The sequence below is a fragment of the Phalacrocorax aristotelis genome, chromosome 3 (genome assembly GCF_949628215.1).
Source record: "Phalacrocorax aristotelis chromosome 3, bGulAri2.1, whole genome shotgun sequence".
Classification (NCBI taxonomy): Eukaryota; Metazoa; Chordata; class Aves; order Suliformes; family Phalacrocoracidae; genus Phalacrocorax; species Phalacrocorax aristotelis.
In genome coordinates this window covers 64051765-64070596 of record NC_134278.1, presented here as the reverse complement: position 1 = coordinate 64070596, position 18832 = coordinate 64051765, and the positions used below count along the sequence as shown (strand labels likewise).

Here is an 18832-nt window from a genome sequence, read left to right as displayed (position 1 = left end):
TATCATCATATGGTACTAAAAGTACATCTTCTATACTGACTTAATTTGCTAAGCTAAGCTTAAAGCAGGTGGCATTCTTTTGGACTCAACTTCTGCCTGCAAGACAATACCAAGATCCCAGGTAATACCTTTGGAGTGTCTACAGACATGTTTTGACCTTTTAGATATTCTCAGATCCCACTCTATGTTCCTGTTGTGCAAGGTGTCAGGAAACAGAAATCTCTCTGGGTAACACTGTTTTGGTACAGAGAGTCCACTTTGCATACTACATTCTCTCCCATTCCTGGTTATCCCTCCTAGATCAATATATAGAGAAGTGAATTCTATCAGACACTGTGGATGGCTTACGGAAAACAAGTGGGTCCAGGATAACAAAAGCAATGGTATGACCAATGCTGTGAAAAAACCAGAGTGTCCATAATGGAGGATTTTCCAGGAAAAGTTAAAAATGCAAGCAGAAACAATTTTAATTTTATTCCTCCTTGATAGATATATTTAAATGTAGTCAACTAGAGGCTAATAATTTTGTCATTTGGAAGCAAAAATTCAATGCAGAGAAAAGCTTAGCATAAACAAGATGGGAAATGGAGAACCACTGTTTAAGTCTTAAGAATGCCATTGTTCTCTGACTTAAAGCTGGGCAAGCAAATTTGTAAATAAGAAGTTACTCATCTCAGATGTAAACTATGTTATTTTGGTACTCAATTTCACTGGGCAACAAAACAAAGTATCTAGTATAATTGGAGCAGGGTGAGGTCCTCTTGGTTATTGCTGCATGCCTACCTACAATTGTAGATTTGCCACAAGAAATTCCCTCAAACTTTTGGTTAATGCAATGAAGAAATGTACCATCACAGTCACCAGCACAACTCATCATGGGATCATGAAATCTGTTTTAATCAATGCATATTAGTCACTGGAGGGATCTGGTTCAATGACTCAGTGAGCAACTCTGTCAATCAGAGAAAAAAATTATTGCTGCCTTACCCTATGGTCCTTTATTTCTCAAATCCAAACTATGCTTTGCTTAAAGGAAAATTGGATCAAGTTAATTTTCACTGCTGAAGTGTTTCAAATTCTAAGTTATTACACTGCACATATTCAGTTTAACTCCTCTTCTGTCCCATGAACACAAGAAGGTTCATTTAATTCACAGAAATGCAGAAGTGCCAATAAACTGCCATCATTAATTTCAACCTGCATTAGACTCAGTTACAAGCTAGAGCTACCGAGTTCAGAGTCAAACTTTCCTAAAATTTGTGAGGTTTGGTTAGGAATCAATCTTACCTAATTCATACAGTATATTCAGCTGCCTGATGGCACCTAGGAATTGCCTATTCCATCCCATTACTCCTTCTGGAAAATAAGTTTTTAATGCTGCGTTTTCTTCTTCTGCTGCTCCCAGTTTACGGAATGCCTTATTTGCAGGAAGAGAAAACCCTCTCCCCACTTTTCCTATAAACCTATAGCGCTGTGCAAAACTTCTATATTTTAGTTTAGGAGTTTGTAAAGTCTGAATATTTGTTCATAAGCACTGTAGTGAATGTGGAGCCTCAAGTCTGCCATGTCCAGCTTACTTTCTTCTGGGGTATATCTGCATCCATCAGGAGCAGGATGGAAAAAGGGGTGCTTGGCTTGCCTCCTGGGGGTCCTCACCCCAGGCTGGCTAACAAGTATCGGCTGCTGCAGCTTCCCTGGGGAGAGGAGCTGCTACGTAGCTTCCCCTCAAGCTTGTGGCTCAATACCGTGAACACAAATAAGTATCTGGTTGGTCATGCAGGTCTCCACAAGTTGCAGGGACTGACTCAAGAGGCTGAGGCAAACATACACTCCTCACAATGCAGAACCAAGGAGCTCTTTGTGACACAGGGATATTTTACATTCAATTTTGTGTTCCAGAGTAATTTTAAGAGTCCCAAAACCTGCCAGTGCAACTACGCCTCAAGGAAAGTTTGCAACTAGGCAGAGAAAAGACGGGAAGATGCTAAAGCCTTGTATCTCCTACAGGCAGGATCCTGCAAAATCCTCACAGTCCTGACAGCCTGGCACTGGCAAGGTGAAATAACACTCACTAAGTTTCTATATATTGCTGAGAGGCACCGGAGGAATGTGTAGATGGCATCACAGACGTTAGCTCAAACAGCAAGAAGCCAACATTAATCCAGTTGGCTTTGACTAGGGCTACAGAAGATCCCATTTTCAGAGTGCAGGAAGTTTTCCTATCCAAAAAGACTTAACGGTGTCTTGAATTACACAGCGACTTTACTGCAGGACTCCAGAAAAAACAAAAGATACGGTCTACTCAGTGTTAACCCTTAATAGCCATAGGAGGGGAAAAATGCACTAGTTTGGCTGAATCTGTATGTTAATAAAGTTACATTTAAGTAATCTTTAGTCTGATTAAATAGGAATGCCACGACTTTTTTTTAAATGCCAGCTTTCAAAATGAACGTCAACTCTGTTCAAAAATGAGCTTCAGTGTTTTCCCTTACTTTAAAACAAGGTGGTACTGTTATTTGGAATAGTATTTCAGATGGTCGAGGGAACTATCACTATTTAAACTCAGTTTGTCTGAATTAGTGAGAAACTGGACTAATATTTATGATGCATTTCTTTATAACTTCTGAGGATATTTACCATAAAATTTCTCTGCCTCTCTCCCCCCCTTACTGTAACAGCTTTCAGTATACGGTTGCTGCCTGTCAGTTATTGGCCCCAAACACATGTAACACGGTGCCAAAATTTTACTGCAAGTATTAGTTAGGCACATTTAAAGGAAGTTTGCAGTAGTGAGATTTATATATGTTTCTTTTAGATAGGATGTGCAGCACCATGAGTTTTGGAGCTTATATGGTATGCACAGCAGAAATAGATTTCACAGCTAGAAGTATATTAACAAATAATATAAAAGCCTCTTTGATTCCTGGAAAAACACACATCTGTGTGCTCTGATACCAAGCATCTTCATTTACCTGTAGGTCACCGAGTGTGCTAGGCTCAGTGCATTTGCCATCTACAAAATCAGTAGTCAAGTGCCTAGGAATCTCACTTAATTTTGCACTGAAAAATTAAGCCAACAGCAGTCCCTAGGCAGAAAGCAGTAAATACATAAAAAACTGAAAACAGTGGGAAACCCAGAATCAGGATCACTGCTTTTCCTTACACAGAGACCATGATGACTCCTTTCAGATTAAGGAAAAATAGTAAAAAGAAAGACTAAGTCAGAAGGCCCCAGGACAGAGAACACAGGAACATAGAAAGCCCAGGTGCCCCACCTCCGTGGGACCAGAGGTGCATGCAGAGAGAGGCATCGCTTTTAAGTTCAGCAGTTACAGTAGTGGGGTTATGTCAAGTGGCCTGCTCCTTGTATGATCAAAGGCTGAGTATTCACCAGTACAACTCTTGCCATGGATCTCTCCATAGGCAGCCCACAGACAGCACCAGCATTTCCCAGAAGCTGGCAGGATCTGAAGGATGGCAGGATTCATCTACAGGGGATAAAAGTGAAAGCCCAATCGCCAGAAAAAAAAGCTGAAGAGTTTTTGGTTTCTTTAACCAGGAGAGGAAAGAACATATCAGCAGAATTTTAAATAACGTGTATATATTCAAATTAAGAAGGAAATAATTTTAGTCACACTCGAATGTGAATATATGTTCACTTCTACTTCATGAATGAAAAGACGTTGTTTATTTTCTCTCAGTCTTTATAAGGGCATCAACAGTAATATCTCCAGCTAGCCTAACCAGGTTTTTCTTCACATTGTTCGTTGGCAAGCCAGGACTAAATTACCCTCAGAGATCTGCTCAACCAGTATGTTTGAGCTCTCTTTGTCCTGGGAAAACTGCTGGACTCATCTTACCCCTTATGTCTTTCTACCTCAGCCATAGAGAGCACTCCAATGTACTTGTGACCTAGAAAAGACCTTTTATCAGCAAGACTGACAGCAAGCACTCTGCCAGGCGGCAGTAACTTTGCCAGCTTGGGCGAATGCAACCGACCAGAGCCCAAGTCCTCCCCTTCCTATTAGCCCCTTCTCTCCTGACTCCGGGCCAGACCTCACCCTTTGTGGCTGGGCTTCTTCCCCCGCTCGTTGCTGCCTACCTCCCTTCCTCATCCCCAGGCACTCGGGAAAGCAGTAACAAAAAGGAGTCATAAAACTTCAGTTTGATAATTGCTTTTTCATGAAAGGCATAATTGCTAGAAGCTTGAAAGTGTCATCCCTAAACAAACTGTGAGAGTTTCAGTCTGTTTTGATCAAGACAGTGAATAACTTTTGTTTCAAAGGTTACATGGGGTGGTCTGTGCAGTACACGCACTGGAGTTAATACAGCATCCAGACTGAATGCTACAGGCCCCAAGACTAAGTGTCCTCTGTTTTTTATTTTATTTTATTTTTTTACACACTGGCTAATGGGTCTGCATCAGCACAGAGAATCCATCAGGTGAAAAAAACCCAGGACCTTGATGGGTTTTTTTCCTTTTAGATTTGCCTTTATTTACAACAGTGGCAAAATAACTTCAATCAAAATGAGGTTAAGATTATTTTTAACAGATGTTCACTGCTGGCCTGACCCAAAATCCATTGACGTCAATGAGAAGACTCCATGGGGCTTTGGATTGGGTTCTAATTGTTGGAAAAATTAATGTTATTGTAAACCACTGGTCAGTGCCGTCACATGCTCCCCTTCTGTGCCAATTCTATATGACCGGATAACAGTATCACATAAATCTGTTCCAACTGTTGGTTAAGAGGCTAAAGGACACAGAGGTTTATCTATTTAATTCTGAAGCACCCCCAGCACACCCCATGGCACTACTGTATTTACTTGACAGACTCAGCATTATGGGCAGTATTCATACAATCAAAACATTCCACTGTCAAACACTGTGTGGGAATAACAGAATTATTAATGTTGACTGAATGAAGACAGCTGAGCTATAGATATGTGTGAAATGAGATACCTTGGCTGGTATACTTTCAATACAGATTTTAATTATTTTTTTTTTAAATACAGACCTGAAGGAAGGGTTGCACTTACTGTTAAGAAGACGGAAGTCTATAAACGGGTAGGAGCCACGGCGCTCGGAGAGAACCCCTGTCTGACCTCTCACCCGTGCATCTCCTGCAAAACACAAAATCCCCAGAGACATTAGAAGGGGCAGCTGCCTTCCTCTGCTGTTTACATCTAGATCTATTTTCTATTCAAAAGTGATGATGTTACACTCCTCCAGTGGGAAAACTAAGATCCAAAAAATCATCTCCCATGACATCCCTGGGTTATTGAGTAAAGCAGTACAGCTGATCCTCTTATGAGAACAAAGGCACAAAACCCCCCGTGTTTATTCTATGGAACAGCTTCCTGCCCAGTAAGTAGGCTCTCACTGCTTCAGGAGTATTGTAGAGGTCCAGTTTTTTGCCCAGACAAACTCAGCTGGATTCTGACTGTCATGGTATCACACACAAAGGTCTCAACCCTGGACTAGGCTCACAGTCCAACTGTCCTCCAATGCTGTGGGACTGGTCTCAAAATCATGAGTTGATTAAAAAAAACCCAAACAAAATATAAAGATTTTAAAAAGTTGTTTGGTTTGGTTGGTTGGGGTTTTTTTTTTTTTACTTACTGCTCTTTGAGTAAGTCAGCCTTCTCCTCAAACACCAAAGTTACTTTAATTAAGCAAAACCTGATGTTCTCAGATAAGCATTACTCCAGAGCGTTAGAATATAAATTTAAATATCATAATGTGACAACACAATACTAAAAATTAGTATCGCTGTGGAATTCACATTGATCAGTACCTGACTTACCACGTAACATTGATGAAAGAGATAAAACTCATTTAAGAAGAAAAATGCTGTTCGTGATGAGTAAGAGTTACAAAAACTCACCCTAAGTAGAGAGGAAGCAGATGTAATTTTTACATTTCCATAGCTTTAAGTATCTTGTACTGTAATTTAATAATTTCTTTACAGGCAAATAACAAGACCAAAATATTAAAAAAAAATCTTAAATAAGACAAAACTTGGAGATTTTAGAGGTTCAGGTTAGAGTACTCAGGTCCTCCACAATACCAATTCTTCCTCTACAGAAACACAGGCCATAGTGCTGAAAGCCTACCCACTGCACTTCCTCAGACAGCTCACGCTGTAGGCCTCTCAAAGTTTGCAATAAAATTATGAATTATTAGTTAGTTTGAATTGTGCTTCCTCTGGGATACGAATATAGCATCTGACTAATCTAAACAAAAATAATTTAAGAATTTGGCCGCTAGTGCTAGCTCCTACTTGTGTTTAAAACCAAGAAAACATCTTGCAGCATAAAAGAAGAACCTAGTTAGATGCTGTTATTTTTTGCTATCTAATGTTCACTTAAAATGTGCTTACAATTACGTTTAAGGGAAGAAAGCCAAGTAGAACTATTAAATTAAATATTCGAGGTGGAGAAAAACTTCCATGCCCTCTAGGGGTCCTTAGAGGTACGAAAGACACAGGAGCATGGGCTCAAATTAAGAATATTTCAAACACAGTCACTTTTGATTATAAATATAAATCTATTTTCTCTCATCCTTACTTTCGCTTTGCTTTTTGTTTCCAGAGACATAACACGTGTTCCCTGTACTCCACTCCCGCTTGCCAACCGCTGGCTCTACGGAACCAGCCCAAAACAACTCGAGCTGTTGTTGACCCCACTTACCCCTCCTGATAGCAGGGGCAGGAGGTGCAAACCTCTGCCTGCTCTTCAGCTGTTGCACTTCAAAGGTATGATAATAGTGTGGGTATACCTTCATCAGCAGTTTAAAATCAGGTGTAAGTTGTGGCAACGGTGGTGTATAAACCTATTCCCCTGCAATCCTTCTGTTAAAGGGCAGAAGGGCGGAGCAAATAGGTAAAGTCTGTGAAACGCCGAAGCAAGATTCATCCGTACCCATGAGTCAGAGCTCGTAAGGCAGCACCTTGACTTAAAAGCATTGCTCTCCGCCACAGGTAGACCCATCAGATTGGCTGATTCGTGCAGAAAGAGTAAGAATGGCAAGCATATGGTACACATTATATAAACTTCAAAAAATCAGACAGGCTTGAGCTTGTCACTAATACAAGCATCAGCAAATTAAGAACGGGTATAAATTCAGAGCATGCCTTGATCAAGGCTTTTGTTTTTCTGTACACACCAATGAATTAACAGGAAACCACAAATAATCCCCTGCACTAACACACTGATAAACATGTCACTCGTGACTAAATCAACAGATACTTTGAAAAAAAAAAAAAGAGAGAAATTCAAACTCAAAAAATTTGAAAAAACCCAAGATATATGATACTGGAGACCCAGAAAGACTGATTTTTTTCCGGACATGAAAGAATAAACCTATCAGATCAAGAGAGGAACCACAGTACTAGACAATATCAAATCATACAGTTAGTTATGGCTGGAATTGCCATCTTAATCTGATTTTAATAGTATAAACCTGAATTTTGATGAGGAGAATGCTAAAGGTAGGTAGATGACTCAAACACAGAAGAAAACACAACATGGGCTTACCAAAAGTAGACTCTACAAGACAACACCTGATACTGAATTACTTCAAACAAAGGTAAGAAGAAACAAAGTACACTGAAAGGAAACTTTTGCTTGGGATCAATTACTGCAAGATCTTTAGAAGATTATATTGGGAACGCTCTTAAATTTTTTTTATTGATGATCTTGGCATAGAATTAGGAGAGCACTAGTGAGACGTGATGATAACACAAAGCTGGGAGATACCAGGTATTTACAGCTAGAGCTTTTTTAAACAAACTTCACTGCTACTGTCACCTTCACTGCCGCAACTGCTCTATGGCCCAGCTACCTGCAAATTCCACTTTCATTTTACTGGTAATCCAGCTTCCTCTCATGGTGCTGCTGACGTCTGCTACAGAACTAAAGACTAGCCAACTCAGACATGTATGTATGCTATTCAGGCAAGGCAACTCCAGTAAAGAGAGGGAAAGCAAGGGAGGTATTGATGCCGTTAAATACTGTCTCTGAGAAAGCTGAATTCCTCCTGGATGAAGTGCAGGGAAGGATCTCTAGGGAGACGATCATGGCACTAACAAGCCATTTCATAAAAGGAAAATCACCCTGGAGTAATGCCCAAAGTGGGTTAGCAGAAGAATGGGAAAAGAACTTCTACGTGATCAGAGGAATATCATTCTGAAGGAGATGAAAACAACCAAGCAGCTGATGGCACCAAAAAAGTACCCGAAATAGTTAAGGACTATGCATGATGATTGATAAACTTACTACCAGTTCTATGTTCTTCAAATTAAGAAAATGTGAATGAGTTTTATTTGACCAGCAAAACCGAGGACCTGAAGTCATGGAAAATTATTGAGGATTTGGATTGTCTATTTGTGTAATTTTACATTTTTTACATATAATAAAAGTTTGGCCTGTCTCTAGCGCTATAGAAATCTATATGCAGAAAAAATCTGCATCCCCACTGACTTAATAAAAGCCACTAAAATCCTTATATTCAAGGATTATTAACTTTACCCTCAAGGAAGGCAAGTTTCTGATGAGTCAAAGATGTTATCAAGTAGCTCCACCTCATGAATCTGTTATTTCAAAATACTTCACCAGGTGCCACCTAGCCTCTTTCTACATCATTAGAGAAAGACTAGTTAGGAAGTGGTGGTGGGCTAAATCAACCACACCTGCCTTCCTCTATTTTTTCTTGGCTCACTTATTTGGAAAACATTTATATTCTTCCCTACTACTTTTAATTACCTCTAAGTACACTCAACAGATATACTAAAAATTGCACCAGATGTACACCACATCACACGATTTTTCATTTCTGAGAGACAAGGGCCGTTAATGGCCACACACTGGACTTTTCTGCTTTGACAGAGGACTTTGAGGGCAACTTTTAAAAGTCCACCAGACCTTTACATCTCTTTGCTCTCCACCTTAAAATCAAGTTAAACAATTGTTCTGACAATTTATGCAATTAGCAGTTTTAGATAAATAATCCTTTTCAGAGCAAAAGGAAGGATTCTGTGGAAACAGGGCAGGAAATTTTGACAGCTCATTGTGTTCCCAAGTGAAACAAACAGGGTGAAGGGAAACAGCAAGGGTACAGGTTCTCCTTGGCTGCACTGGGCTGAAGATGCAAGGCTGGAACATTCGCAGCCACAAATACAAAGGGCTGCAACCGCACCACAGCCAAGTTGCCATAAGAGCTTCCAGCGAGGATATCTCCCAGGGGACGCTGCGCTCTTGATACTTTGTCTTTTGTTAAAACAGACAAGAAAACAAACCAAACAATCCAAAGCAACCTACATTAGGTAACAGGAGCCTGTGCGGCGCACGCTGTGACTGACACACACGACAGTTTAGAGTCATGGCAAAATCGGATACGGGGCAAGAACGACGGTACTACTGCGGCCATAGCATCAGCATGATTTCAAGATGGGCAGAAGGGTAAGTAAAAAATGAGGCAGCTCTTAGCTGCCTGTCACATCTGGAGGAAAGAGCCATCTGCACAGAGGAAAACAACTTCTCCAAGTCTTGCCTGAAATGATGTGGGATTCAATTTCACTGAGCAAGCACAACAAATTAGGAGAGAAAACAGGGCCATAGCTGTGACAAAAACAACAGAGCAGCTTCATGCAGCAGAAGTTAGGACTAGCCACCAAATTATTGATTTTATTTAGTACACAGCGCGGTGTGGTAAGTCAGGAATACCACAGCAAATTCACAAGAGGTTACAAGTATTTATTCTAGTCAAGCTTTTCTAAAATTTTCGTCCAAATATTTCTTGAGCTGACTGTTTTAGAACACATATGCAGTGGCTGAGTACTTTCCATGGAAAAGCGAGTGGCAGTAGTAAGGCCTCTCGTGGACTCCATGGAGTCCCTGGCTCCTTCACTGTTTCAGTTCTGAAAAGGCTTGGGATTTCTGAGATTGAAGAAAAATGAGTTGTTGATGTTTTAGGCATCATTCTAGTTTTGGTGGAAAGCTTTCTAAAAGACGGAAGTGTTGCAGTGTAGAAGTAGCAAACTCATATGAAAACTTAGGTTAAAAACAAGTAGCAGAATTACTGGAATTATTTTTTATTTGATGACATCTAATGCTTGTTCATGGTGATCTGTGCTGCTTTGGATTATTTTCATTCTGCTGTATTAGTGTTATAAAGGTTACCGTAAATTCTTGTCTGCAGAGAGCATTTTAGGCACATTTCCTCATGTGCATAAGATCTTCAGTGAACAAGAACATTTCCTCTGAACGGACACAGCGAGAGTGATGTTAGAGGTTACACAGACAGGACGACTCTCCTTTCCAGCAGGAGAAACTGGGGCAGCCACCTCACTTCATCCATTTCTAAGTACTGAATTTTTAAGCATGTAAATAGTTCAAAACATGAAGTTTTCTGTGCCATATGATGCATGGTAATAGTCCTAATGAGCTCATAAGTAGTGAGCTCTTCCAATGCGTTCTGGAGTTTCATTTCAGAATGCTCTGCAAAGGAAGATAATTGTTGGTACTCCCTTTTTACAAAAAGGGGATAAAATGATGGTGTAGAAACCATCATTTCGTTATGTAGATGTTGTTTACACAGAAAATAACATGCTTCCCCTGCAATGATCCTATCCCATAAATGAATTTTTTTTTTGTAACCAGACAATTACTCCAATTTCAGCTACTCAGAAGTCCATCTCCAGACCAGCAACAGTTGCAGATGGAACATTCCACTCATCCTCTGTTTTCTTACACAACTGCATTTTGGAGTGAATGGTGGTTCTTATGCTCAACATAAACTAGTGACACTGCCTGACTGTACTCGCCAACTGTAATTTCTGCCCTCCTTTACTGACCAAAACCCATACAACTGCTGTATCTTAATCTCTTAGACAATATTATCACCAACGCTTGTGCCAAACAGTAAAATGCAATAAACAGAAGATGACAATCTGTTCATAAAACCCCCCTCAATGCTAAAAATCTCCTGGTAAGTTCAATTTTGCACTGATGCTTCGCCTACCTGGATATACAGCCAGAGGAAGACCCTAGGGAGCTACAGGCATGCCTTTAACAGCTGGTCCATGCTGACAAATGAATGTCTAAAGTAAACATTTTACAGACACTCTTGAAATCCTCCCTTAAACCATATCAGATCACAACAGTAACTCCGGAGAAAGGATTCTGAACTGAAATATCTTAAGGAAAAGCTCTTAAAACACGCAGACTTTGGAGAAAGTGCTTGCAGACAACTGAAATCCAAGAGGATGAGAAAACTGCCATAGAGAACCACGCAACAGCAGACATCAGGAATTCAGATACTGAAGCAGTACCCATACTACCTTCTTCACAGACCTGTTTGTTCTTGCACGAGCAAACGCAGAGCCTGCAAAACTAGGTCACTACCTCTGACTGAAAAAATGATCAGAGTCGATTAGGACAGACAATCCTTCATGTTCAAAGGATGGTAGCTTTCCAAAATGTCAATACCTTATATTGCACTGGAAATGCTTTCAGTTGTTTCTGAGTTTGATAATGGGCTATGAATTATTGTCTTAAGGTCAGATGCATTTCACGTACTCATAGGTGTAGGTCAGTGGAGAGGTGTAGGTGCCTACACCCAGTGACTAACACTTAAAGAGACTGAATTACCTTTCAGAGTTGCATGCTTTTGACTTTGTCTGCAGGTCGAGCCTAAGACACCTCTGTTCCTAAATTAGGTGCCATGGTAATGAGCACAGCATACCGAGCAAGAATCCGAGACCTTGCCCATGAGGATCATATTCAGACAGCTGAGACCACATCAAACCTCTTATCTGTAAGCATGCTTTTCACTGTGGTTATCCCTGTGACTGTTGCTATTTATTTTGTAATCAATATAATAGACGCACACAGTTGCAGTTCACACCAATGTGGGCACACCCTCTGCACGTACTGTGCGCGTTCGTACAGTGTAGTATTATCCCACACCGCAGTTAAACAAAAATTAGAAGTTGTTATGCAATAGCAATTGGAGTACTGTTCTCAATAAAAAGAAATAACTAGCTCCTTGATGCTCCTGTGTGATAATTACTCAACCATCAGTATTTTCTAGCCAAAAATACAAAAGTTTATACAAAACTTTTATATAAAGTTTACATGAAGTGCTAAACCACAAGGCAAAGACAGAAAGGGAGCATAAGAACACAGGCAAATTACACAGACTGCTTATTCACATACAAACTTTTCATTTTGGAGACATGAGAAATTCAGATATAGGAGTTTGCTGGCACGAGTTTTGCAAAATTCAGCCAATGGCTTTCATATGCAGAACAGATAGACAAGTGTTGGTATCTAGCAGAAAAGAATACAGAGTTATTGAACTAAATGCAGGAGACAGGTCTTAGAAAAAAGAATTCAAGGGAAAAGCACAGAGACTTGTATAAATACAGCATGATACGTGCAGAAGACAGAAGTCATCTACCACTACCTCCATACCTGAAAGGAACAGTTTAGACAACCATCTTGACTTTGGTAAATATTTTGCTTGAACTATATTGTAACCAGCTAGCCCCCTACTATCTAGGGGGCTGAACTCACTAGTAAAAGATGAAAATGAAAGCCTGGAAGAACATGCAGCTAGGAGGAAATGTGATTCTGCTTTTTTTTTTTTGAGTGATTCGTTTATAATTCCATTCTAGCCTGTAGTTTATAGTACTCACAAGTAGTAGCGTACAACTGATGGCATCTTTGAGAGTCTCACTGCTGCTGTGGTCCCGAATGGCAGCACTTTGGCTGACCTTGGGCTTATCATACTGCTGCCACTCAGCAGGGTTCAGGGTAGTAAAAGAGGTCCCAGAGCACTTTGCTGGATCAGGAAATCAGACTTGTAGTGCACAGGATCCTCTTAGTAAATTGGATATTACCATTTCTAGTGCTAAGAACCACGGGTCTACATTTTGAAGTTTTTATATTGCAGTATTGTTGGGGCTTTAGTCATTTCTGTCTCCAAATACTGATCGCTGACTTTCCAGGGAAAGCAGATAGTAATATAGATAGGGCACTGAACTGTCTTGATAACTCTTGTCATCCTAAATGGTTAGATAGCTTGCAAATTACTCTGCATTAGAGGATGTGAGCTATGTTAGCAGAATCAGCGGAATTGCTATCATTGCTATTGCTCTAGAACCCTGCTGGGAAGTGGCAAAACTTACTGGTTTTCTCATATATGAAACTGAATCTAAAATAATACCTTAAAAACTAAAGGATATATCCTGAAATGTTAAGAGCTGTAATAGAAGTAATAACAACAGCTACAGCCTGTTCTTAGCAACAGGTAGTAGGTTGCATTACCATGGCAACACTGAAGATAATATCTTACCTTCATGCTACTCCCACCCCTCTCCAAAGAAATTACAGCATAAAAACCTCCACATTATTATTTACTTAAATGGTACTTTTTGGATTCTAGTCTTCTGCTAGACTCCCATGTTAAAATAAACATGCATTTAGTAACAAACTTCTGAGACTTGTATGCTTCCAATTCCATTTACACAAATTCCAAAATAGGTTAAGTAGTTTAATATAATGACTTTCATTCTGTGTAAGAGAAAAAACACAAAGAATCTGTTTTGTCCATGCCAAAAAGAGGTACAGAGTTCAGATCTCTATGCAGAGTGCATTAGGTCAAGCTGCTTCTATCGCCAGTGACCAAAAGATGTGGTTTTCTTCACCCAAAGTTACACCCAGACCCTAAGTTATCCAAACTATAAATTATATTTTCTTAACTGTAATAAAGTTCTAGATATAGCTGCTCTTTCAGAGACCTCTTTGCATTTGCCTGGGTATTGCAACTTCAGACAGTTCTCTCAAACATCTACATCTTCTGCTATTACATAGTTTTCTGATTTGAGCATTATCAATGCTTTCGATGCTTCCACTGTGAGAACACAACCGACTCCTTGAATTTGCCAGTCAGGGCTTTAAGGTTGAAAAACAGATTATTTTTCTGCAGAAAGTTGAGGTAGTTATTAAGCATTTATTCAACCAACTTTGCTCTACTGTTCTGCATTCTCATTTCTCACCTACCTATAATATTTTTCAGTGATCTTTTTAATTAACTAATTTTAATATTTTTTTTTGATTCTACAATTTCCTCAAGAACCACTTTTTGCAAGCATATGCATTTTATGGGTTGCACTGACAAGTAACCTGAGCCACAGGGCATCATTCCTATTTTCTGTTCAGGCACTATTATGTAGGCAACCTGAAACTCCTTGATACTACGATCCCCATTTATCTAACATAGCCAATGATTAAAATTTTATATATGATATATAATTAATTTATGTAAAATAACAATTGATAGAATTACATAAGTATTAATAGAAAAATGCTGATAATTCATAAGTGGAATAGAACAAATGGAGCTTGCTTTCAGAAATGTTCAATCATTTGAGATTAACATTTTTATTTCTGAAAGAGGACTCTTGGAATTAAAATCTGGGATGGCCACCATAAGACCTGAGCTCTTTTCCTGGATTCCTATGGGGCAAATAGGAGTTTTCTTTCCATGCCTCAGTTTTACACTCCTGTCTTTTGTCCTGTGTAGACAGCAAGCTCTCTAATGCGGGGCCTCAGTGGCTCAACAGCATCTTCTACCTGCAATCCTGGTCATGGTTTCCACACTGCCATAATGCAAACACTAATGATCTCTGCTTTTTGTACTAGCAACAGTTAGGTTAGACCATGCTTTGACTCACTGGTAATTCAACCTCCCCTCTACTTGCTGCCTTCTCCTGAGGCTGGCGCGCTGTGCGGCTCCGTACTAGCAAGCGCAGCAGTATCGGCCACTTACTCCTCCCGATGGGGCTGCCCCAGGAGTCCTCACAGCTGGGAGAGCGCAATGGAAGTGGGAGGGAGGAGAAGGAAGCACTGAGCGTTGGCTCAGCAGCACAAGAAGGTGCCTGCAATATCTTGCAGGAGAAAACTTTACTCGCCACCTGACGCTTTGCTCTGATTAAGAGCTTTATCTACACAGGACACTGCAGGAACAAATGTTTGAGATTAATGATTTGACTTTTGCTTGTACATCATATATTGCAATAAATTATTTTTTGTATTCAGAAGCAACACCTATGGCAAAAAAGCTGGGAACCTTCTTTCCTATTGTTTCTCTGTGGAATATACAAATACCTCCATAACTCAGTGAATTATTGAACAATAAGTCAAGAGAACTTTGTCCAAAATAAGCACAGGTAACCTTACTATTACTTGCTTATTCAAGATGAGTATTTCCTGAGATAGCCCACATTTTATCATGTAATATTTCTTAATCAGAAAATATTATTGTGTTAAAAACCCCTTTTTCTTAAAGAATGTTTTTCTGTTTAGAGAAAAATAAAAATTACATATGTAGATAATATAAATATTTGGAGTGGAACCTTTTTCATTTTGATGCTAGACACAGGAATAAAGCTCTGTGAAGTGGAAGCTGTGCTTCAGTGTTCTGCAGCTTGGAAAATGTTTTTTTTCTTCTTTTATTTTTTCATTGTATTTTACAAACGATTGATTGGATTGTAAAAATAAACCAAACAAAGGCAAACCACCAAAACTGGAACCCCAACCTGGCTCGAATTTAGCAAATATGCTACCTCCTGCACCTGAACAGATCACCAATCTGGACTGTCTTTGCTACGTACTATGCATTTAAAAATCAAAACTTTAGAAACAGGTGGCACAAGAGAAAGTTCTGGATCAACCTCACATTACTAAAACACTAGCCTGTGGCCTGTGCCCCATTCTCTGTCAATGTTCAGTTGCGTTAAATATTTACTGTCTTAAGTACAATTAAATAGCAGTTTATGTTCTTTATTCTTTACACATTCTTAAGAGAGATGAGCATGAGCTGGCTCAAAGAAAAGTAATTAGCTATGTATTTCATATTAGCTACATATACTACCTAATTATAAAACTGTTGATAAACAAATCTAATCAGGAGCTTGCCACTGGCAAAGACTGGTATTTCCCCAGAACGTGGTTTCGTGTTTCCCTCAGCTGAGATAGCTGAGCACTGACTGGGATGCCAAGCAGCGGCAGGAGCAGCTGGCGCTTGGGCTTCTTCCCCAGCAGATGTGCTGGCAACCATGGCTTCGCTGAGCCCATCAAATGTGCAAGCTGCTGCCAAGTAGCCTCTGCCCAACTTATTCTGGTGAATATGGGTTTCTATCCCAGCTCCTTATTCCAGAAACTGCAGAACCTTAAAACTGAAAGGAAGAGTGACTAGCAAGATATGTGAAGAGGGTTAAACATAGCTCACGGTAACCAGAGCCCCATTCAGTGATCCTTTACATCACCACCTTCTTCCCTCATCCCATAATTATGTACACCTAGTCTTGATTTTGGTTTGCAACTGAAGTTAGGAATGGCAATGTTGCATAAGGGACCTGCACCAAACACTACCCTTTGGGAGGAAAGGCCGGGTGTACCTGAAGGGAGGGGAACCCTGTCTTGCCCTGGAAACAGAAACTGAGCATGCCTAGCCCCTCACTAAGGAGGATGGACAGAGCAGGGGAGGGAAAATATTCTCCTCTTTCCTCCTACTCTGTACATCCTTCCACAAGAAGTGAGGAAAAAACTGGTTTTCACACAGCAAAATACTTGCTGCTCAACCTTTGCATTACGTTTGTTTAATAATCTTCCAAAAGCACCATGAATGGACAGAAACATGAACCAATATTGTAAAAATCATATGACTAATCAATCTGCTACCTGGCCTAACCCAGAAGCCTAGAGTCATGACCCACTATGCCTAGAGGCCAGGTCTGCACTTTGGGCCCACTGCTGGTGTAAACTTTGCCAAACCTTTATCTCTACCATGCCAGTGCTGAGAAGGCTACCGGCAGGCACCCCCTGCCCAAGGGAGCCAGCGAGGCAGCTTCCTCGGGACGCTGGCAGTCCAAAGAGTGCTGGCATCACACCCCTTCCGGAGGCCAAGAGACCCCATAAGAAGTGCTTATTTAATGTCTTCCAATTACTTCATCATTTAAGAAGTGTCACTAGTAAGTGTATTTAATTGTGCTATCTACATGACTTTTTAACTAAAATTCCTGTGTGTTTTCTCACTTTTTTTAAAAGATTAAAAAAACCAACAAAACCAAACCAGCAACAAGAATATTATGAATATTTCAGACAATTTTACATGAGAAATGCCTATTTATCTCACTGACAGTGTATGCTGCAACACTGCCTTTCTCCACAACTAGGGCTGAAAACAGAAGCTGAGGCTTTTGCCCCCTGCATTTTAACATGTTCTTAGGGAATTCAAATAATTGCTGAAGTCTTTCAGAAAGAGGAGAAAAGTGCAATCTAAGACTTCTAATACAACAAACAAACAGACTTTTTTGGGTGGAGGCAAAAAACACTGGAGATGTTTTTATAAATCCCAAAGGAATAATAAACTGTACAAACAATAATTTAGTTTTGTCTTGAAATTTACCTTTAAATTACAGCTTAGCAACCCAAGAGTTCTGTCTTAGATATTCATTGAACAGAGCCTTTTCTGAGCAATCCAGCTTCTTGGGCTCCTCCTCAAATAGTATTTTAAAGGAGAAAGAACAAGACCACTTCAGTATTTGCTTTTCACAGACCCCTGTAAATTCCAACAGAGAATAACTCTGGCAGAGACTTTTTTGGCATGTGCGTGAGAAGGCATATAAAAAGTACTTCTCGACTCATCAGACTCTTGTGCAATTCATACTAAGCACAGATTTTTTTTCTTTCACCCCCTGGGAACTGCAAGACATAACACAGAAAAAGCAGTAAGACTATTGTCTTTTTCTTCAAAACAGATCAGCTGGAAAAAAACATTGAGTATATCTTAAAGTAACATCCAGAAAAAGTTCTATTTTTCCTAGACTCTACCTTAACAGTATGTTCAGCAGCTAACGTTTACCACAGAAAAATAAAGAGCTGTGTGAAAAATAATCTTAACTAGTTAGACTTATAAATGATATCTAATACCAAAATTCTGCAAATTAGCTTTTGAATTTATTACAGAAAAGCAATTCAGAAACTCTACTATAAAATTCACAAGGACCTTCTCTCCCAGGTATTTAGGTTTCACCTAATCAGTGAAACACCTAAACAATTGAAAATTTTGAAAAAGTTAAATTTTAATTTGGTTCTACATTGAAGAGAAAGTCCACAAAGATTTGTAAGAATCAGCTCATCATTATCATATTACTGAAGAATGTCATAAAATTCTGTCTATAGTTGTAAAAACTGACTAATGTTTTGGACCAGGCACTAATACCAGATGTATATTACTGGGAAAAATGCTGTACTCTGTTAGTTCCCACAGAATTGTAGCAAGGTAATGTACACGGTATTTGTGCATATTCAAACACAGATCCTATGTCAACTACATGGAGAAAAACATTGATTAAAATTCTACCAGCAGACAGAAGTGTGCCTAAAATCCTAATGAAGGACATATATTCCAGTTCACCTTAAAATAATCTTCCTGGTTTATTCCTCCCCCAAACTTAATGGCTGAGTAATTCTCTCTACAGAATGCAACAGGATCCATTGCAGCATGAAGGGATTGTTATGGAGAAACATAAATCACTTCTTCCAGCACCATCTTATTTGTGTGGCAGGTATACCGCAGCTGTGAGCTCATACTTCAGGTTTGTTGTTTCAGTATGAGATGCTCCTGTTCTCTCTGTTTTTATGAAAGAAAGCTCAGCAAATGGTTTTTTCCTAGATCTAGGAAGAAAATTTTTTCCTAGATCTCAGGTATCAAGGACTGGTGCATTCAGTCCTTGTGTTGGCTCCTGCAGTTGCTCCGAGA

The 18832-nt window shown here is 39.7% G+C and overlaps 1 protein-coding gene across 3 annotated transcripts in view; it reads right to left on the bottom strand.

Moving 5' to 3' along the window:
• Positions 1–18832, bottom strand: part of PDE7B (phosphodiesterase 7B) — a 172076-nt gene that overhangs the window by 28225 nt on the left and 125019 nt on the right. For 2 of the 3 annotated variants that reach the window (XM_075087726.1, XM_075087728.1), the window contains one exon: positions 5041–5124. In XM_075087726.1, the coding sequence (XP_074943827.1) occupies positions 5041–5124 (84 nt within the window). Of the gene's footprint in view, positions 1–3391; positions 3504–5040; positions 5125–18832 lie in introns of those variants that run through there. The other variant, XM_075087727.1, reaches the window with a different exon arrangement.